Source organism: Mus pahari, chromosome 17 (assembly GCF_900095145.1).
Source record: "Mus pahari chromosome 17, PAHARI_EIJ_v1.1, whole genome shotgun sequence".
Taxonomy (NCBI): Eukaryota; Metazoa; Chordata; class Mammalia; order Rodentia; family Muridae; genus Mus; species Mus pahari.
In genome coordinates this window covers 24230392-24253010 of record NC_034606.1, presented here as the reverse complement: position 1 = coordinate 24253010, position 22619 = coordinate 24230392, and the positions used below count along the sequence as shown (strand labels likewise).

The following is a 22619-nucleotide window of genomic DNA, read 5'->3' as shown; positions in this document are numbered from 1 at the left end:
TCTCCCCTCTGCCCTTTCTCTCCTATCTAGTGATGGGGGGTGAAACAGAGGGTGGATGGATAAACGCTGGGAAAAAGAAGAACCCACAAAGTAGCAAAGTCTAACAAAGTCCACCAGTGACACGGTACTGATCAAGAATTTTTTTAAAAAGATTTTTTTATTTTTCATTTTTTTGGTGTTTTTTTTTTGAGACAGGGTTTCTCTGTGTAGCCCTGGCTGTCCTGGAACTCACTCTGTAGACCCGGCTGGCCTCAAACTCAGAAATTTGCCTGCCTCTGCCTCCCAAATGCTGGGATTAAAGGTGTATGCCACCACACCCGGCGATTTATTTACTTTTTATGAGTACACTGCAGCTGTCTTCAGACACACACCAGAAGAGGACATCGGATCCCATTACAGATGGTGTGAGCCACCATATGGTTGCTGGGAATTGAACTCAGGACCTTGGGAAGAGCAGTCAGTGCTCTTTGCCTCTGAGCCATCTCTTCAGCCCTATCAACATCTTTTGAGACAATTTATTTGTCTGACATCAACTACACAGGAAAATGATTAAATTTCCCAGATATAAAAAGTGCATTTTCAGAGCACATATTAAATATATGAGAAAAAAAAACTTAAGTCTTTTGAACTGACTTCTTTAATTCTGTGGAATGAAAACCAGCAAGACCCCAAGGTCACATAAACTACAGTTCTGAGTGCTGAGGTACCTGTTTGAAAACATGGCTGGAGAATGTGGGGAAACCCACGAGGAAGAGCCCTTGGTTTATCTCTGAGCAGGGAATATTTTCTTCCTTTTTTTTCCTCCCTGGGAAAGAGTTGTCTATACGGAATGTCAGAACAAACTTTAATTCAAAACCATTTCCTATGATTGAAATGCTTTAAATGACTGTTCTGGGAATAATAAACCATTTTGTGATTGGGTTTAAAGCCCACTCCACAGGAACAAACTGTTATAGCTGTAAATCTGACCAAGAACCTAGGGCTGGGGAACCGATATGCCTCAGGAATGAATCTACTAGTATTTTGCTAAATGAACATGGTATCAAACTATCTTCCAAATATGTATCTCTGTTCCATAGACTGGTGTATCTCTCAGTGTTCATCAGTCACTGCACAGATGATGGTCATTAACACAGACACTTACAACTGGTCAAAGTGCAGAAATAAATGTCTGTGGAGTGCTCAGTCATACACGGAGAGCATTTGAAACACACACATACACACACACACACACACACACACACACACACACACACGCACGCACACACGTGCACGCCTCACAGGACATTATGGAAGAAGGTGATGAAAAGCTTCTAAGAGCCAGAGGTCAGGGAAGAATGGGCCAAAACTGTCTTCTGGATATATAGGACCACTGTACTCATAAACTCTTAATAGATGTGAAAGACATTATGTATATGTATGCATTATAAAATTCTCAAAAGAAATTTAAAAATATGTTTTAAAAACATCTCTGTACAGCCTCTGTCACCCAAGTTTATCAGAATGCTAAGAACTGATGTTAATTAATTATACATTGGGAAACCTGTTCACTAAATAGAATTTCATTAATATGTTTTTACGTGTCAAGTCTAAAAAATAAATATAAGACTCCTTTCCCATATCCATGATAAAAGGTTGTAGGTAAATCATTCCCTAGTATTTTATTTCTAATCTTGTTTCAGTATCTTTGAATTTTCCTAGTATACAAACATGTTATTTTAAATGTTCCCATCCCTTTAAATGTGACTACCAGCTGTGCAGTTGTGGTCCACACCTTTAGTCCCAGCACTGCAGAGGCAGAGGAAGGCTGAGTTCAAGGCTAGCCTGGCCTGTAGAGCTAGTTTTCCTGTGTAGCCAGGGCTACACAGCGAGACCCTGCCTCAAACCCCATCCCTCCCCAAAGCGACTACCTCTTGATGCTTGAGACTGGTTTTGCTTGCTTTTAATTCTACTGTTATATGTCATCAGTGGTAGTTTAGTGAGGTGCATGTGCCACTTCTAGTTGTGGGAACTAATTTAGTAAATAGCGAGTCTAAATTATAGTATATTGTGTAGTTCCAGGCTCTGATAGTTTAGAGAGGGGATGGAGTTGTGTGTGCATGAGCATATAAATCATCTATGTACTTTGTCTACATGAACCCAAAGGGCTAAGCACTGGCCATGGTCAAATCAGACGGTGGCACAAGACTCCTACACTAAACCACTCTCCAGTTACATACACTTGTACACTCCTTAATAAAACACGAGGCTGGAAGAGTTCTGAATGGAAAACTGAATTTTTGCTCACGGGCAGGAACCCACTAAAACCACAAGATGAAAAACAACCCATGAAAAAACTGTAATCCACACCACAGATGAAACGGATGACCTGGAACTGGCAGATGGCTCTACAGAGAGGAGGCAGGAAAAAAAAAAAAAAAAAAAAAAAGATCATTTTAAGAAGCAGTACCAACTTCACCATCTAGCCAGGATATTCCAGTCAAACCACCAGAGTCTGGAGTAAGACAGAGAGCCTATGCTATATGCAACCTTTTCTTCTTAAATTTTGAACATTTCTCTTAGTTGAGAATTTCATGTTTTAACCCTACTCTCTCTCCCAAATCTTCCCAGGTCTTTGGTATACTAAAGCAGGCTGAACAAGCTACAAGCAAGCCAGTAAGCTGCACCTCTGGCCTCTGCGTAAGTTCTTGCCTCCAGGTTCCTGCCTTCTTGGAGTTCCTCCCCTGATTTCTGGCAGTGGCTGGAGTTATGATACAGCAGCCAGGAACACTAGGCCAGGAGTGTTGGTACCCACATCAGTCACTAAGAAAATGCCCCACAGACCTGCCCACACCACAGGCCAATCTCATAGGGGCATTTTCTCAACTGAGGTTCCCTTTCCTGTAGCTTGTATCAAGCTGACAGAAAACTAGCCAGGGCAGAGACAATGAACATCCCTTGCCTAACCTGGAAAATCTCCTGCAAATCTGGTATTAGGACCAAATTTTAAAGTTTGTTGAAAAAGCACAGGAAAGTCAGGTTTTTGAAAAGCACAGGTATATTTAATATTAAAACAGAAGTCCCAGGAAATTAGACACTCTCCACAGTAACTTGATCAACACCACAGTTTATTTGTAAACATGTTATTTGTGTCAATAATCAAATTGACAACACTTTATACAATTTCCTTGGATAATATTAACATCATAACAGAACACAATCCATTGTACTGAGTTAACAGTTTTGGTACTTTAAAATCCTTTAATACAAAGTGTATTTGAAACACTGAACATAAAAAANGAGAATGGCAGAGAAAGCAAACAACCCAGAAAGGGAAATCACATCCCTCAGACAAATCCAAAAGCATCTGGCTACACATGTTCAACAAGAAAGGCTCTAAGGCAGTGGTTCTCAGCTTTCCTAATGCTGTGACCCTTCCATACAGTGCCTCATGTTACAGTGATCCCCAACCACAATTTTTTTTACTACTTTGTAACTGTTGTTTTGCTGTTATGGATCATAACAAATATCTGATATGCAGGATATCTGATATATGACCCTGTGAAAGGATGATCTGAGCCCCCAAAGGGGTTGCAACCTACAGGTTGAGAAGGGCTGCTGTAAGGAATTGGATGACCCTAACTTCTTAAGTGATATAAAGTTGCATTTCTTTAGATACATTTGTGAGGTGAAACTAGACCTTTACTAAACTGTATGCCCTTTTTGATAGTTAGTAGCTCTTTTTTTTTTTGGTTTCTAAATGTCATGGATCAAGCTATAGTAAGTGGTGAGAGAGGAGGGAGCGGTGCAAAGCCAGATGAAATTAAACACTTGCAAAATAACTCAGCATAACTTTTATCAATCTTCTTTGGCAAAGAACAAAGTCTATAATTATTATTATTTTTTTAATCAACTTACTAGCGGCCTCTCTGTGAGAGCTAACGTGAGTGGAAGGAACCAGACAGTCATAGAGCAAAGCACACACACACATCATCCTCTCTAAAATGCAAAGGGCCCCTCAGAGGACAGGGACTTGGCTGGGATTCTGATGGTCTCAATCGTCCTACTAAACAAAACTCCAGATGGAAAGTGCTGTTTTTAAATAAGTACTGTCCTGAAAGTTCATGGTCACGGTTAGGCCTCATCTCTTTCTTCTTCAGTGTTTTGCAAAGGAATTATAGCAGCAAATCACTCCCATATTTTAAGCTATAAACTCAGCAATAACTGGACTGTTGTAACTACAACTGTTCAATTCTTTATTAGTGTACATGTCATTAGAGTTGGCATTCGACTACTAATACAGTTAACTCAATCAAAGCAAATGAGATTAAAGAGCCCTGATCAAAAGAAATACGGACAACTTTCAGTTGAAACTGTAAAAGTTACATACACANATAACTAATAGCACTAGGAATGTACAGTATCAGTAATTGGAAAAATAAATGAGTAATTCACAGTCATAGAAATTATTTTAATATTACTATGTACTTTTCCTTTTACAGACAAATATGACATACATACAGTTCTACCTTATACAAGACAAAGTAGAAAACTAAACATTACTTCATTTACCCAAACACAGCACTGACTGTGCTACAGGTAACCTGGTCCAAAATAGTAAATTCTACAGATAGNCCATGGTATTAAATGCATGGCTACTTTAACGGTTTCAAGAAAGGCATATACTTGCAGAAGTCTGTTAATTACACAAATATCACTTGTATAAATAACAAAAGCCATCAGCAAAGCTGTTAGGCTCAAATGTTCTCAATCNGTGTAATGCTTGAGTGTTTCAGGTATGTCGCTTGCCCAGTTGGGTTAGGGGAGCTCAACTAAGCACACAAAGGCCCAAGGAAGGGGACCTGGAAAGCCTAAGTGTGGTTCCAAAGATTCTGACATTTGAGACACTAAAAGACCCAATGCCTACAGCACGGGGAAGCCAATCAGTGCTTCTCCACTCCCCAGAGCTGTGTGCGGTTTCAGGTCTAGATGCTGTGTCTGAGGAATCGTTTCACCATGGAGCTGAGTCCAAAGACACGGCCCTGAGGCTGCTGCCGTGCGATCCCAACTTCCACCACGATCCTAGTTGAAATCAAGGTCAATTACCGTAACANTTCCTAGGTAAAGCTACAAGACAAGATGAGACGTGCAACAGCCTCAACTACACGTGGAAAATAAATTCTATTTTTCCATAAAGACTCTATGAAAATATAAAGCCCAAGGCGAGTGACAACGGGAGTCCACATACAAACATCATTTAAAAATAGAATGTTCTCCAAAGCGCTCATGAGATGTCAAAGGATCATCAGTTAAGACCTTAGNAATCAAGGTTAGGTTTACATAACTATGCTGATCGACATACCCTCAATCACGTTCACTTGGCATACATAATTTACTGACATCCACAGTAATCCTTAATGCCCTGGTCCGTACCCCTCACTGCTGGATGCTTGCCACTTCTAGCGTGACTACTTCAAGAACCAAGAAGCCTTTTGGAGGAAGAAGAGTCCATCTCCTCCCGTGATCCCCTCAGTGTAGGTAACAAAATATAAAATTAACCAGGTTTATGTCTGAAAACTTACATATAAAACTACCACTGCAATATCCATAGTGACTGCTTATAAACAGAACAGTCATCTATAGCCTATAAAGTATGTCCTTAGTTTTAGAAAAGAAATGCAGATTGTCTCAAGTACAGTGCTGGCTGCTGAGAAGTACTTTGCTGCGGTAAGATGTGTAACAACAGGCCTCGGGCTTCAGAAAACACGAGCACATTCCGAGCGCTTGGTTCCTACCAGTGACGCTTGACCTGCACCAAGGCAGCTGGAAGCTTAGTGGCTGACATTGTGAAGCCAGCATAAGAAAGAAAAAAGGCAGAAAGTGTGAGCAATGAATGTTGTAATCAAATTACTACAAATGGAGACTAGCAATGAGCAGGGAGGAAGGTGAGCGTCCGCTCCACTCCGATAAGACACCATCTTTAAACATTAAGTTTTTGGCCGGAAGTNGAACTCCCATGTCAGCGCAGGACGACTGTGAAAGCACACTCGAGAAGCCAGGCTCTGCGTGAAGATCCAGAGTAGCAGCACCTTCCTAAAAGCCAAGAACAAGACAACCGTCTCACATGGACTTGCAGCTAAGAAACAGACCCACGGACCCGATTACCCAGGGAATGCTCACAGCGTGCTACGGGAGGCCGAGGAACAGGTGTGAGCCGACAAGCACTTACAACAAGTGTGCTGACAGCCATCAGAAATGGTCTATGAGATAGAAGACTAGCTCTCAGCAACCGGACCCAGCTCGAAATACCACAGGAGAAAGCCACAGAAAGCCCCATCACTACATTATACACATCTACAAGGCGGGCAGCAGGCCCAGGCTTTAAGACCCACGTTCCCGAGCATCCAAGTGTCTGACATGGCCACAGAGTGTCTTCCCTGCACTACAGACTCACCATGCCCAGTCCCCACTCACTCCCCATCCAACTCCTCTGGGCAAACAGAAGAATGGGATCCAGCCTTTCTCCTACTACTCCCTCGTTACTAATTCATCAAGTTTCACACATCTATTTCCAGAATATATCTCAACGGTTCCACATTCACCACAGCCACGGTTAGTGGATCCCAAAGTGGAGTATAGTACTGAGAATTTCAGAACTTCCCCGTTACTCATCTGTATATTACACCATGCGCACCTCAGTTGCTTCCCAGTGAAAAGTCTCCGTCACAGCATGTCTTCCCCAGGCAATTACCAGGGCATCTGACTGTCCCTGCTCCTGCCCCTAGCCCACGCTTCTCCAACACTAACACACAATTTAAAGGACTTCATCCCATTCTCCAGCCTTCAGCCTTGTCTCCTGGCATTTGGCACATACACAGGTTCTTCCCCATGCCCAGGAAGACTCACTCTCAACCTCACCAGGTGTCACTTCCTTTTTTCAGGATGTTTCTACCATGTTGGCTACCTTTTGCTCCTGTGTGCCCAGTGCTTTCCTGATACTAATGCATGTCCTGTCTGTCTGTCTGTCTGTCTGTCTGTCTGTGCAATATTCTGCTCCATCCCACAGGCTTCTGTTCTATTCTACAGGCTTCGGTTTGTGTATCAGTCTTTTAATTAACTCGGGGCTTCCTTCAGAGCTCACCGGAGCACAGCTCCCTCAAAGCAGTTGTTGAAATCTTACAAACATTAATGTGTGACACAGTGTCACATGCTCCGCTAGTGGCTTCCACATCAGTTCCCTTGGCACTTGGTAAAGGGTAGACTCACGTATTTATTGAATGAATGAACGAATAAAGTGAATAAATGAATGAAAGCTCTTAAAATGGACTTCATAATGTTGAATTAGATATTCTGAACAGAAATATTCTATTCTCAAAGTTTACTTATGAATCTAGAAAGTCTAGAACATTCTGTCTCCCACCACTGACCCGGCAGGCCGTGAAGCAGCACTGCGGGCATCAGCACCACAGCCTGGCCTCGGCACTAGCATGCAGGACACATGACAGCAACTCATGGTCAAGCCCATTCTGCTGAATGAACCCTTGCACACAACACAGAGCCCAGGCCCGAGTCTAGGAAGGCCTGACCAGCAACATGTACAAGTCAGTTAATACCCTGAATCATGCTAAGTACGTATCTGGCTACTGGGAGATGTGAAGTCAGTCAAGAAGCGCTTTCACATGTTATAAAGGGCTATACAAGCACCATTTGCACTATTTTGGATTATGTTACCTGGAATGAATGAACAAAGTTAAGGACTTGCAGGGAGAGTTTTCTACTGGAATGTAAGAGACTTTGAAGGCTGAAATACAAAAGGGAAGAGAAAACAAATTTTAACCAAATATAATGGTAAAAGGTAAAACTATTACAAGTTAAATCTTATCAATTTAAATAATTTATGTATGAATATATAACCTAATAAAACAAAAAATTCTTAAGTAACTGAAATGCTTTGCATCAATAAATTTTGTCCTCTTTTGAACAGGAACTTGTATATAAGAAAGAGGCATTTTTCAAATAAAATATACTTTAAATCCAAATTAAAATATAAGTTTATGTGGCAGTTTGCATACAAATGGCCTCCATGGGCTCATATATTTGAGTGCGTAATCACTAAGGTATGGCATTATTTGAAAGAATTAAAAGGATTAGGAAGCACCGTGTCCCTGGGGATGAGCCCAACCCATGCCCAGGTGTGCTCTCCCCACAATCCTTGAAGATCAGGATGTACCTCTCAACTCCTTTCTGCATTAAGGCTATTTCCATGCTCCCTGACATGAGAATGATGGACTAAACTAAGCCTCTGATACTGGAAGCAGGCCCCAATTAAATGCTTTCCTGTTTAAATAAGAGCTGCCTTGGTCACGGTGTCTCTTCACAGCAGCAGAGCAGCAGCCAAGACAGAAGGTGGTACCAGGGAGGACAGTTTCTATGACTAAAATTGAAGTTATTTTTTTCCAAAAAATTCCATTTACAAACTCTTAGTACATACAAATATAAAAACACTTATTGCTGGAAATTTTCATACACATATACAAAACATTCTGATTATTCTCGACTGACACCTCTCTCATCTCCTTCCCATCCCCCTCTTGTCCCTTCTGGTTTCTTTCCCAAGCTCATGGCTTTGGTGACCCATTTAATTTAGCTAAGGCCATCTGTGTCACCACTGGATTTTAACTCTGCACTGGGTCCTGGGTGGTAGCAGGATGTCACCAGTTCCTTCTCCCTGTCCAAAGTGAAGGGTGGCCCCTCATCCCCTATCCATGCATGGGTGCTGACCGGCTGGCCCATCTTTCTGCAGAAACAGTACAGGCATCCACATTGCTCTCGATCATTTGTGATTACAATAGTGGGGTCTGGCCCAGCAGATGGCATTTTATATTCAGCCTCCCTTTTTCAACATCCCCTGAACCTTCAAAGCATCTCTGTTGCTTTAAATCTGGTCAAAAACCCATGGCCGTGGAAAGCATAGGCCTTAGGGAGCAGTGAATACTGTTTAGCAAACCGACACAGTGTCAAGATATTCTAAACATTATGTGTTCACCCACAGACATGTGCTGCTCCTAGCCTTAAAAATCACAGAAGCATCTTTCTAGGGAAAAGTAGTGCGGGCCAAGGGTCCTGGCTGCAGCAGATGCAGAGAATAAGCAATACCTGAGCCTCAGACCTAACCTAGTCTTCATACTTTCAGTCATACATAGTCCAGAGAATGGTTGCGGAGACTATCAGTTGAATACTCTTTCCTATACAAGCTTCATCAAGCCAAATAATTTATGTTATCTGCTGTCCAACTTTGCTTTCCTAAGTGTAAAAGAAAGAATCTGTGGGCATATCTCCTCCAAACTCCCCTTTGTAGCAACTGGGCCCAGTGAGTCTTTCCCGCCTGCCTCTCTGTAGCCACCCCCAAAGGACTGGAGCTGCCATGAGGTCAAACCTGCCTGTCATCTCTGAAAAGCAAAACATGCATTTCACAAACTATGCAAAGAGGAAAGTCACCAAAACATAACTTTAACTCATGATAAACATTCGCGTGTATATTGTGCTCTTGTATAGAGAAATTTTCTAGACTTTTTTTTTTTTTTTTTTTTTTTTTTTTGAGTGTCTTACTACGTGCCCCTGGCTGGCCTAGAACTATGTAAACTACGTGCCCCTGGCTGGCCTCCAATTCTCAAGAGAACTTCCTGCCCCTGTCTCTGGGGTGCTGAGATTAAAGGTGACATTTATGGTTTTTTTTTTTAAATCAAACATGTTCATCATTTACATAAGCATACCCATTTCCCCACTTTCATCATGTCTGACGGACAAGCAAACTTACAGAAGCTTGAACTGCAAATATTTACTTTTCAGTAACTTCCAATCTATTAAAATTAATTTCACACATACATGCACACACACACACCCCTCTTAAACTTAAAACCTTTTTTCTTTATTCAGTCAACCAATATATAGGGCAATTGCTATGTTCACATGTTATTTAACAAAAAAGCAAGCTAGAACGATGCTAGTAACAGCTTAAAATTGAGATGAAGAACACAAGCCTCACCTCTCTTTCCTGCACAGGCCATGTGTAGCTATTTTCTGACAAACTTTCCGGTTTAATTCGGAACTGAACAAAGGAATTCCAAAACACAGCTCAAGAGGAACCCAATCTGCTTCTGCTGTGGCCCCTACAAAGGACACAGATAGCATGAAAACCATATACTTACATACTCTATATGAGCTGCAAGATCTTCCAATCTGAGGTTCCTAGATTCCTCTACCCCTAAGGCACCCACTAGTAAACTCAACAAAGGAGAGAATGAAGCAGGGTCATCAATCTCAAAATAGAAGTGCATGTCTTTTGATTATGTACATAAGTCTGGAGAAAAGAGAGCTTTTCATAAAATGTTGCAGATAATCATTTGCTCAAAAAGGATGTAACAAGACATCTGCAAGATGATAAAATAAATCTGGTGTTTATCATATGAACATGAAACTAAAATCATTGTACTCTGGCTATAACTTTATAATATTTGAGTTATTTTAAGCACATAAACACATTCCCTAGAACACTCACACTGACACAGAGCTTCACTGTAGATAATAAGGCAATATATAAACAGCTTAACAGAAAAGTTAAGCTCCGGAAAGGATTTAATGAAGTTGCAAAGAATTAACATCTTACCAGAGTTTTGTTTTGTCACCAAATCTGTACTTGCTTCCTCAATGACCATTTCAAACGACTCTGTACTCCCATTTACATCTGAACTAGAAGCCAAATCTGGCTCGCCTGATAATTTAAAGGATAGAAAACACTATGAGGATTCTACTACTTAGCAGAAACCATCAATTAAGTCTTAGCACAAAGAGGACTTCAGGAAACAATAATAATGAAGGAAAACATTTTTAAAAAAAACAAACAATAAAAAAATAAAATTAAAAGAAGAAAAAAAAGATCTGCTATGGGCAGTCAAAGATACAAACAGCTCTCAGTCAGGAGAGAGAGAGAGAGAGAGAGAGAGAGAGAGAGAGAGAGAGAGAGAGAGAGCGAGAGAGAGCGAGAGAGAGCGAGAGAGAGCGCTGGACAGATAGGTTGCGTTGTGTACTCTCTCTCCCTTTTCACCACAGCAGAGATGCTAATGCTCATCTTTGGCTTAAGCAACGGACATCTGAGACCTGTCTAGAGACCAGTTTGTGAATGTGAGAGAGCATGGCTGACGCCCACCAATGCTAAGTATCACATGTGTGCAAAATCAAAATCAACTATGACCTAAAAACTCCAAACTCATGAGGCAGAACACAAGTTTAGACTTCCACATCCATCATTCCGAAAGCCATCCCCATAAGGGTGGAATTTTGAGTATCCTTCACAATTCTTTTTGAATCCTTCCATCTTTCAGCAACATGAGATCCCTAGTCACCTTCTGTACTCATCTATTTACCAATAACTCCGTCCTTTTGGCTATTTTCTGCTTTGTAATTCCCTTTTCGAATGAATGAATGGATGAATGAATGAGTGAGAAAGCAATCACCTTAACTAACTTCTCACTTTTCAAAGCTCAGTTCCAACTGTGCCTCCTCCTTTAAGAGGCATTCCCTGTGGCCCCTAGTTAAGATAGGACTTCTATTTCCCATGTTTACTCTAAGCAGTCCACTGTCCCCTCTGAGCCTTTTAACTGCACAGTGCAAGCAGATTCACTTATCTTCCCTACTGAGGTTTTACTCTTTGAACTAAAACTGGACTTAAACATTTAATTGCTTCTAGGACTTAATCAGTTATTTGCTGTTTAAAGGTTTGTGAAATAAAATGACTTAAAAAAGTGAAGCGTAGTATAGCCAAAACTGAAAGGAAGGCAACCCAATCCACTGAGTGACTACTAACCATACTGTCAGGATTTCAAGCTGAAAGAAAGAACTATGGAGTACAAGCAATGAGAGACACTTGACACCTTCAGAATCAGTGGAAGAGAGTTGATACCACCATAAGCAAAGCTATCTATACATCATCTTGTCAGAGCAGAACAGTTACTGTGTAAGAGTTGATCTATGAACATGCTGGGCAATCTAGAAGCCGAAGGAAGACTACACAGGAAATGGTATCAAAGTCCAGACTAAAATGAGAATTAAAACAGAAGAGGGGCTAGAGAGAAAAAGTGAACCCAGGTACATGTGCATAAGAAAAATGTAAGAAAAATGTAGGGTTTTGAAATTATACTCCCTGAAGCTAATTTGATTCGAAGCCTATGAGCATAGATGTAATGGTAAAATGCTGAGTGAACACAGCTCTGCACAGGGCCACACTATTACAACCAAGGTGACCAGCTATTCTAAACAGAGACCCAATCAGTGACTGACCTCTCTCATCAGACGCGTCACTGAGCTTTCTACTGGCAAGCTGGCTAGAAGCATTCAACATGGTGACATAGCCGCAGAAATGCTGCAAGTCCACTCTGCTCCGCAGAATCCGCAGTGCTTTATGAACGCCCATACTGGCACGGGTAAACTCTGGGAACAAACCAACACCATATTAATGCAGTCTTAGCATATAACACAATACCAAAACCAAATGCACACTTCACTATTTTTAAAGCACTGTTACAGATTAAGAAAGAGCAATTCCAATGAAGACAAGTCAGAGGACAGCTCCTTTTCTATGGGGAGCTCCACACAAGCTCTCAGTCATCAGTTCTTGAAACTTTGTAAACTTAAGATCCTGAAGACAGTCTCTGCCATGTTCAGGAGAAGAAACGTTTTGCCCTTAGCATTTAGAAAGATTTAAAGGAGAAAACAAAGCTATTTCACTCACACATGTACACACAAGCAAATACATGCATCACAAACCTTGCTTTGCGTGCTACGACAAAGAATGTTAAACTCTGTAAGCATAAATTGTTCTTTTCACTCATTCTTCAAATAGACCACCAATCAAGGAAAACTACTAAAAGCACTTACTCTCTCCATCTCTAATGCATACCAGTATTCTTTAAAAGGATAGAACTGGTTGTCTAACAGTTCACTGGCAGAAAAATCACACAACTGAAAACTATCTTCAGCCAACTCTTTTTATGGTAAAATGGTAAAAACACAGAATTTAAAAATGTTAAGAGCTCACTCCCTGTCATTTCCACCAATCACTGATAGGAATAAGGATAAAAGTCAAATGGATAGAATTCAAATGTACCTCCTTGCAGCTCTGCTTCATCAAATGGAAAGGGTATATGGACAGTCTCTCCTACCCCATGCAAACCATGTCCCTACAAACAGAAGAAATGCAAGTGGAACGGTGAGAAACAGCACTTCCAGTAACTGAAAACACCACGTAAGGATGGGCCACGTCATGGCACACTCTACCATACTCCATCAAATGCCCTGGGCAATTTTGCTTTTCTTTTTCATCAAGGTATGACAAATGTTTATTAAATTCGTAGACAATATTTTTCAAATTGAATATATGAAAAGAAAAAAAATAAGAAGACTAACTAATAGGCACACCAGACAGGTTTAGGCCAAATGAGGACTGAAGTACATATAGTACATCATTGCTCAGCCATAGTTCTGAGAAAAAGGAGTGCAAAGAACCTGACTAGGATGCAAAACTCAAACTCCTGCAACAAAAGGGTATGCTTTCAAAGTTACTTGCTAATAATTACATATACCAGAAACAATCAAAATGCCTCACAACGCAGGAACGGTTAATAAATTATGGTACATATTTTCAGTTCAGCTGCAGAAAAAGGAAGAGGACCTTTCTCAATCACAATTGGCTCTCTAATCAACTAACAAAAAGTACAGCAAACATCAAGCTTGCTTCTGTGAAAGGACACAACTGAAGCTGAAATGGATGTCATATTTGAAAGACAAGGGTTGGCAACTGGGTAGAGAAAATTAAAAGGAAAGAGACTTGCTCCTATACATCCTTTAGCAGCTTTACCTCTGAATGTACTACGTGAATGTACTATTAATTTAAAACTCATTTCCTCCATTGGGGCACTGTTTGTGTCCTGACCACACCCCCTCATCCCGTCTCCAGAACCAGAAATTAATTACTTCTTTTTGAGTTGTTGGCTAATGCCATAGACCTCCAAACATAGTAGGCTACTGCCAATGTTACCCTCTAGAAACTGGCAATGAACCTACTACTGAAGAAACCACTTACTTGAATCACAGAACATTGGGAAAGCAAGTAGGCACAAACCTAGAAGCTTCAGCTCCATTGGCTAGCTTTCACAGTGCCAGAAAGAGCTATGCAACACATTTGAAAATAATCGCCCATCCCTCACCTAGATGTGAACCCTATCAGCTACAGCGCCAACCTGCTTGACAAATGCCCACTGTTGCAATAGTGTCCCAGACACTCAGGAGTAGCCAACCATTTTCTCATTGGAGTTAAGGCCTGCTGCATGAAACAGAGCCTATATTTGGCATTGTTAATGTAGCCAAGAGGCTAGGAAGATCCCAGACTACTAACTGCTAAATGAATATAGTATTAAAACAACTCCTAATGACTTATGCTACAGATAGATCAGTGCACAGATAGCTTCTCATCAGAGAAACTTCCATTGCAATAGACTCTCAACTGGCCTGTGTGAGAAAATAAGAGACTTGGATTGCTCTGTTCTATATGGGACACACATATTACACCCCTCAAGGCCCAGGGACCTATATGGAGACGCGTTCAGTAAGAGCTAGAGGTGGTGAATGACTTCAAGAAAATAGTGTTTCCTGATACAGCAGGGCAGTTGCACACACATATGAAGTCACAGCAGTTGTGACAGCAGGCATAAGACCTAATCAAACTTTAGGAAGACAAAATCCCAGCATGAATGAAGGAAAGTGGGTAAGAAGAGCCACCCCTAGCTGAAAAGCTATTGGCATTTAACGGCTGCTAAGGGAGGGAGAGCTAGTTTTCTCTAATGGTGTGACACCTAGTATACTGACCATAATCCAGAGCAGGCCCCAGGCCTGAGAGTAGTTAGGCAACCCAAGCTGGACTTAGTGGGTTTGAGGGAGAATAGAGCAAGAGAAAGAAGAGAAGGAATGGATACAAAGTTTGGTGAGTAGGAAGGTGGATATAGGAGGAGTTGGGGGAGGAGATCCTGAAATGTCCAAAATGTATGAGTCTCAAAGGATAAAAGTATTATTTAAAAAACCTCATTCCTTCACATTACAAAGCATTCATTTATCACATTCAATTAATATTCATTTACATTTGCTTGTTCCAAAATTTTTAGTTCCCAAATATAGTTTAAGCTTACAGTGGTATAAGAACAAAAACCATAAATAATTTAACGTTCACATATAACCAGTATTATCATAATGGAGAATTTAAGTAAATATTGAGGATATATGCATTTTTTTCCTTTAAAGGAGACCTGTTACTCAAACTCAAGAAATACTGATGCAGATAGGTATGGTATGTCAGTTAGTTTTATTATCAACTTGATACAACATAAAGTCACCTAGGAAGAGGACGCCTCAAGTGAAGGATTGCCTCCATCAGACTGGGGCATTATCTTGATTGCTAATTGATATAGGCAGACCTAGCCCACTGTGGGTGGCTGGGCTGTGTAAGAGAGCTTGCCAAGTATTTGCTGAGTATAAGAGAGTGTGCAAGCCAGTCCTCGGTGTTCCGCTATGGTGCTTGTTCAAGGTCTTGCCCTGACTTTCCTCAATAATCGACTGTGACCGAGAAGTGCAGAGCAAATCAACTCTTGCCTTCCTGACGCTGCTTTGGGTCAGTGTGTTTTATCCAGGAACAGAAAAGCAAACTAAAACAAGTGCACACACCTGCAATCACAGCATAGAAAAGAGGCTCACGGCAAGTTCAAGGCCAGCCTGGGCTGGGTAAGTAAGACCCTGCCTCAAAATGACTCACAAAGAAAGAGAGTCAAAGAGAGGGGAAAGTGGGGAGGGAAAGCCTACAGAGATGAAGAAGAGAATGGATACATCTAAGAAGTCACACTCAATACGCACACTAAGCATGAAATCATAGTCTTTAAGACAGTTTATAAAGTATTTCTGACAGATGTCTCTTCTACTCCAGATATTTATGATTTAATCTAGTACTAGGTAGTTATAAATAAAATGTTTTATTAAAAATCTGAATTATAGTATTTTTCAAATTCTAACAAGGGAAAGTTTTCCTCAAAGGAGGTGTTTTTCTAGCAAGAATACACCTTGTGAACAAACACCTCAAGAGAAGGCATCACGCTGATTTCTGTGATGTGATGGTTTCTATCAGCAGCTTGACAGGACTTAGGAGACAAACTTCTGAGCCTGTCAGTAAGGAATCACACAGCTTAGCTTAACTGCTGGGAAGGTTCACCCTAACTGTGGGAAGTCACATCCCACAAGAACAAGCACACAGCTCCCACTTCCTGGCTACAAGCAATGTGGTCAGCAGAGTCCTGCTCCGCCCCCCGCCCCCCAATGGACTTCCCTTAAAGCTGTGAGCCTAACCAAACCTCCTCTTCCATAAGCTGCTCCAGCCAGCCTTTTGCTTTAGCGAAGAGGAAAGTAACTAACGCCTCTTTCTTTTCCTATGCAAATCTTATGATACCAAAACAGAAATGCCTATTATTTGCCTGACTCACTGAATAGTATGTGTAAGATGGACCAAGGCAATCACTCAAAGGAGTGAGTGGTCAATTCACAACCGTAACAAGAGGAAGCAGTGCTCACTGCTCTCTCAGCCCATCAGGACCACACATGCCATCCTCACAGCCTGCCCCAGGGTCAGGCACAGTGCAGAGCATTTTATGCCAATTATCTATCTTAGCCAATCTCTTTAGCAAGGCGGGTTTCTCTTATCTCCAACTGACAGCTAGAGACACTGAAATTCAAAGAGGTCACTTATCTTGTCCAAGATAACCATCAGTAGTGAAGCCAAGATGTGAGTCTGTGTCCAGTACATTCAATGCCTGTCACCTCCTATCACTGTGTACCATATATTGTCCCTGACTAACTGAATTCTCTCAAAGAGAGGCTTCAGTCACCTCGCCTCTGTAGTCTCTCATTTGAATTTCAAGGTATTTTCAACTACTTCTCTACTACTTGATAACCAACATGTCCAAAACCTAGCACATTCTAGGCTATATATATGCAGAATATACTGTGCAGAATACGCTATGCAAACGTAGAGACAGTAGTGTAATTGAGGTTTAGGGGGAATGAAAGTGTGGGGAGAAAACATCATTAAACAGTACAGGGTTCACTGCTTAGGAGATAAAAATATTCTAAAGCAGGGTATGCTGACAGCTATACAAGTTTGTAAGTAAACTAAAAACCATTACATTGTACAATTTAAACTGCTCAATCGGTCTGTGATAAATTACAGATCAAAAAAAGCTGTTATACAAAACAAAAACAAAATGTTGCACAGTTAACAGTGTGGCTTCTACTCAAATGTGGGTCCAAATTCAGTCCACTTTGTCCTACTACTCCCTGAGACCCAAGTCTCCCTGAGACACAATGTTGAAGTACTCAGTTGCATCTGGACAATGTGATGTAAGTGATGAAAACCTAAGTTTAATTTGTTTCAAAAGAGACAAAACATACCTGAATTAGCACTGCAGAATGTGTTAAAGCATCGTTCAGCATCGTGAGCACGTTTGAAGTAGGAACGACCCCAGGATCATGGCCCCAAGAGGTTATAAGTAACCGATCATAACCCTATTAGAAAGATGAATAACACATGAAATGGCACTTTGAGAGAAGGGGAAATTTATGAAAGTGACCTAATTCTGCATAACAATTTCTGTTTCCCGCAAAATAGCTCACAGTGTTTGCCCAACATGCATGAGGCCCTGAGGTCAATCCTTAACAGAACAGACTCAAACACAAAAGGAGAAAGCCTCACACATACCTGGAATATATCTGGCAGTTTCCGAAGTCTTGTACCTTTGGACAGTAAGAGAGATGGTGGTCCTTGCCCAGTGACATGGTAAATATACAATTTAAACCAGACAGAACTGACTTCTGGGATAGCTGGTCCAATGTGCTATAACCACAAACAGGTAAGACAAAGCTATATTTATCTAGTCAAATTTCATAAATGGCCAATATAATCTTCTAAATAGTGAATCTTGATATATATTTAAACTGCTGTTACCCTTATGAAGGTAAATGCTAATTAATCCCGTAAAATAGTTTTGTTTTCACACTGGGATTAAGATACATGCCTGCACTGTTAAGAGTCTAAACTTTAAAGTGGACTCCTTAGGTGTGAGTCTAGGTTTCTTCCTTTCCACCATATCAACCTTAACAACATTTCTTAAACTCTGTGCCTCATTTGCTCCATCAACAAAAGCACGAGAGAGATGTGCCACATGAAGATACTTAAGGGTTGAAAGTAGTGCCTGGCTAATCACTTCCACACGCAGTAGCAGTCATTACTACAATGTGTTGTACAGGTAGTTCACAGATGATTTCCACTGGGCAAAAGCACTGAGTTAGGTGGAAGGGGCGTAACATGTTGTACAAAAGGTTTGTTAAAAAGACAATCTACAACCATTCCTGTCAACACAAAACTAGAATTCTGGCAAAGGGATGAATGATCCGAGGCAACTTGAGCCCACAGGTAGCAATAACAAATTTGGTACCTAAATCCCTTCCTCCCCTCTCAATCACCAAACCCTGCACATTCAGGAATCCAGGCAGGATGAAAGACTGCACACAGTATATTCTCCATTCTCTGAAAATGGTTCAAGTACATCTTCCTCGCTGGTTATATAAAGACACATCTCTAATTTATTCTTCGAAAGCAAAAGATCAGTAGTCATTTTGACAAATCCTATGGTTAACTATCAAGCTTACAAAATCCATCTTTTCTTTTCACCTAACTTAGCATCACTACTGTACTTTTTTGAAATATCTGCTATTCTCCTAATTTATCTAAACTTTCATTCTAAAACATTCAAAATGTTCTCTTAAAATATTTCACATGAATATATTTTTAATCCAATGTGTCACAAGTCACTTAATGATACACAAGCTAAATATAGCAATCACACTTGAATGTGACAGCATCTTTCAAGAGAGAATAGACCTGTTTCCTCAATGAAATGAGCACATCCCACCTGGAGCCTCGGCGAGTTCCTACCTGCGGGGTGCAGCTGCTGACTGGCCGGATCTCATTGGTAAGAGGCGCCATGGAAACAAGCAGTGTGTAGTTTTTGTTTAGAACTCTGCTGCAAGTTGCTGGGTCCAAACCTAGAAGGCTCTCACAGCGTAAGAGATCCAGGGGGAAACCTGAGTTATAATAAACCACACAGGACGTTGAAGATGAGCTGTTGGCCACTGTCTTAAGACTCATTATTCTTGTCTTTAATTATAAACAGATTCTCTCACATAATAGCACAGGCTCTATCCCTGCTCTTCCTCACGCTCCTCCCCACCCTTCTCCCATCTGCATTCACTCACTTTCTGTTAGAAAATAGGCTCTGAATTAAGACAAAAAAAAAAAAAAAAAAAAAAAAAAGAAGGAAAAGAGCCCAAGAGAAGGCACAAGAATCAGAAATCCTCTCATTTGCACACTCAGCGATCCCATAAAAACACTAATACATATGGAAGCCATATGTATCATGCAGAGGACCTATGCAGTCATGCACAGGCCCTGCGCATGCTGTATCAAGACTTACTATTTCTCAATAACTACTAAGGAGTACTATATTTCCAACAAGATCACCAAGGCATTTTTAAGATTAAAAGCTGAAGTTTGGGGTCTAGACTAAAAGCTGTGCTCTTGAGGAGCAGCTTCTTCAGACTCGTTAAGGAACCCCGCTTGTTCATTCCATTTCCACACAAAGCCATTCTGCAGCACATTCTGACAACCAAAGTATTGAGGAAAGGTGTCCTCCTCTCCCCAAGACAGCAGTCTCCGATCAGTGGTTCTCAACCTGTGGGTCAAAAACCCTTCGGGGATGAATGACCTTTCACAGGGTCACCTAAGACCCTGGAAAACAGAGATTTACATTAGGATTCATAACAGTAGCAAAATTACAGTTATCAAGTCGCAACAAACATAATCTTATGGTTGGGGGGTCACCACACCATGAGGCACTGTATTAAAGGGTCACACAGCATTAGATGGTTAAGAACCACGGCTCTAGAGAAAAATCACAGCCCAGATCTGATTCTAGCACAGAGCTAAGCATTCCTCAGCTAGAAATCTGTGCCCTAAACTGCTGGTCTATAGAGCAAGGATTCAGCACGCATTTTAAACAACGCTGTCCTCAGACCTCTGGAAAATAGCCCATCCTATTGCTCTCCTCCTGTTGTACAAGGCTGAGCACCTGAGTCTGATCCCCAGAGCCCAGAAAGCAAGAATAGAACTGACTCCTGGAAAATGTCCTCTGATCTCTATGTGTACAACTGACACATTAAGACACACACACACACACACACACACACACACACACACACACACACACACACATACACTTAAATCCGATTGGTCTGTAAGATGCTCCCAGCATAGCTAGCACCAGGATCGTACTCTCTCATACAGTGCCCAGAAAAACAAAGTCGACTCCTAGGAGACTGCTTAATAAGCACAAGCTAAAGTCAGGTTGTACTGTTTTAGCACAAAATAAAGTATTGTTGGGGAAAAATGGAGTCAAGTCACAAGGAGACAGAGAGCATCTGAAGGTGAAAAGACAACTAGAGCACAGGGACAACTGAGACGGAAATGACAAGTCACTCAAGAGACTGCTAATAATGCAGAGGCGAGGCTAGAGAAGAGAACATGATGACCAATTTGCAACCACTGTAGTTGAGGAAGAGCCACTGCTGATGCTAAATCTCAGAGCAAGGTCTTGAAGTATCTCCCACAGATTTCCTCTTAGCTAAGGAGAAAGAAATAGCGGTATCATGAAGAAATTGGAAAAGACATTAACTGTTTGACCAAATCAAATATCACCAGCAAGAGGAATATGAACAGCACATGGGTCCAGACACCAAAATCTCAGGAAAACAGAGCATCACTTGTGTGGTATCCTAGACAGGATCAAGCCAAAGCCTATTTGTAAGGAACAGCATGTAGCCCTAAGATGAGAAATATTCCATGCAAACCAACAAAAGTGGGTCATAGTGCTTTTTAAAACTAAGAATGGCATTAAAAACAAACAAGCAACCAAACAAACATAAATGTGCTACAGAATAAAGAGGATAAAAGAAACACGATTAAACATAATACTTTTCCTAGGCTGGAGTCCACACTTGAAGAGGAAAGGGCACAGTGTGAGGGAAGGATATCAACATTACTGACCAGCAACAGGCCAGGCAGACATGACAGAAGCTGTTCTGACAGAGCAGCTGCATTTCTGATGAGCCTGATAAGGCCATGGTAAACAACCGATTCCCAAATCCTGGGCTGAAAGACTATTTTTTATTCTGAAGTTTTAGAATCCTATTCTAGAGCCTATGGCCTGTGATCTAGTGGAGGGGCACAGTATACTGATAGGAGGAACAGTACCTGGTCCACAGGTAGGAAAGGAGAGAAAGGAGCAGACTCCCTTATATTATAAAGACCAAAGAACTTACACTGCACAGTGAGAAACTGTACAAAAGACACTTATGAGAGAACCTAATAAAAACGGCATCTTAGTATTAGAAGAGATTTTGCTGAAAAGGATTGGGTGGCAGGGCACACAGTTCCAATGGAGAAGAGGAGACATGGCAGAAACAAGCCAGGTGGGAAGTGGCATGACACAGGGTGCAGAACAGACTGGAGACCACTCGACTGTAAGTTGTCACTCAGTGGGAACTCTGGGAGCCTGGAGTCATCAAAGACTCCTTCCTACAGCCTGACTAACAAGCATCTTATTCTGAATGATCAGATGAGAGGCAAATTTAACCAATCATATATGAGGCAAAGAAAGAGAACTAGGAGAATCTGTTTCAGCTTTGTCAGGTATGAACAGGGAGGGAACACAGAAATGTCATGAGAAAAACTGTGTGGAAAAAGAATTGTCCTTAAAGTAAGCCATTTTCTAAAACACAAAAGAATGAGGGGCTTCCTGACCTTCAGGCAAAAGTCAGGCCTATCAATGTCAACTATAAAATACACTTAATGTATATTAGAACAGGGAACTATGAAATCTAAAGTTCACAGTGACTGGAATACTTTCTAAGACTTTTACAACTGTGATTACTCATCTATAAATGTAGATTCGCTTCTGAATCTTTCCAAAGTCTAAGCTACCAAATTACAGGCTTACATTGATCATAATGGAAAGATGTCCTTCTTTATTATTGAAAGCAGATTGTTTTCATACAATATACTCTGAGTAGTCTGCCTCCCCAACTCTCTACCCACCCACCCCTACATCCTTTCTTTCTCTATCTCATTAGTATGCAAACAGGCATCTTAAAATAATAATAAAATAAAATACAATCAAACTGGAATAGGATGAAACAAACAAATTAAAAGAAGCAAAAGTGTAAGAAACATATACAGACAGAAAAACACATGTTCACACATACAGGAAACCCATAAAAATTCAACACCAGACACTATAATACATACACAAATGACATGTGAGGGGAAAAATAAATAAATAAAAATCATGTTCCTACAAAGGATGTCCAGACAAAGGACTATGAAGTGTCCACTGAGTTCATTTTGTGCTGGCCATCTACTGAGCTGTAAAGTCTGGCAG

At 41.0% G+C, this 22619-nt stretch overlaps 1 protein-coding gene across 1 annotated transcript in view; it reads right to left on the bottom strand.

Moving 5' to 3' along the window:
- Window positions 1–3089: 3089 nt before the first annotated feature.
- Fam91a1 (family with sequence similarity 91 member A1) overlaps window positions 3090–22619 on the bottom strand; it is a 39030-nt gene continuing 19500 nt past the window's right edge. The window contains exons 16-24 of the mRNA XM_021216785.1: window positions 19061–19209; window positions 17825–17959; window positions 17518–17631; window positions 13142–13214; window positions 12316–12465; window positions 10646–10750; window positions 10025–10148; window positions 7711–7780; window positions 3090–6072 (exon numbers count right to left, since the gene is read on the bottom strand). Of these exons, the coding sequence (XP_021072444.1) occupies window positions 5890–6072; window positions 7711–7780; window positions 10025–10148; window positions 10646–10750; window positions 12316–12465; window positions 13142–13214; window positions 17518–17631; window positions 17825–17959; window positions 19061–19209 (1103 nt within the window). The 3' untranslated portion in view covers window positions 3090–5889. The remainder of the gene's footprint in view (window positions 6073–7710; window positions 7781–10024; window positions 10149–10645; window positions 10751–12315; window positions 12466–13141; window positions 13215–17517; window positions 17632–17824; window positions 17960–19060; window positions 19210–22619) is intronic.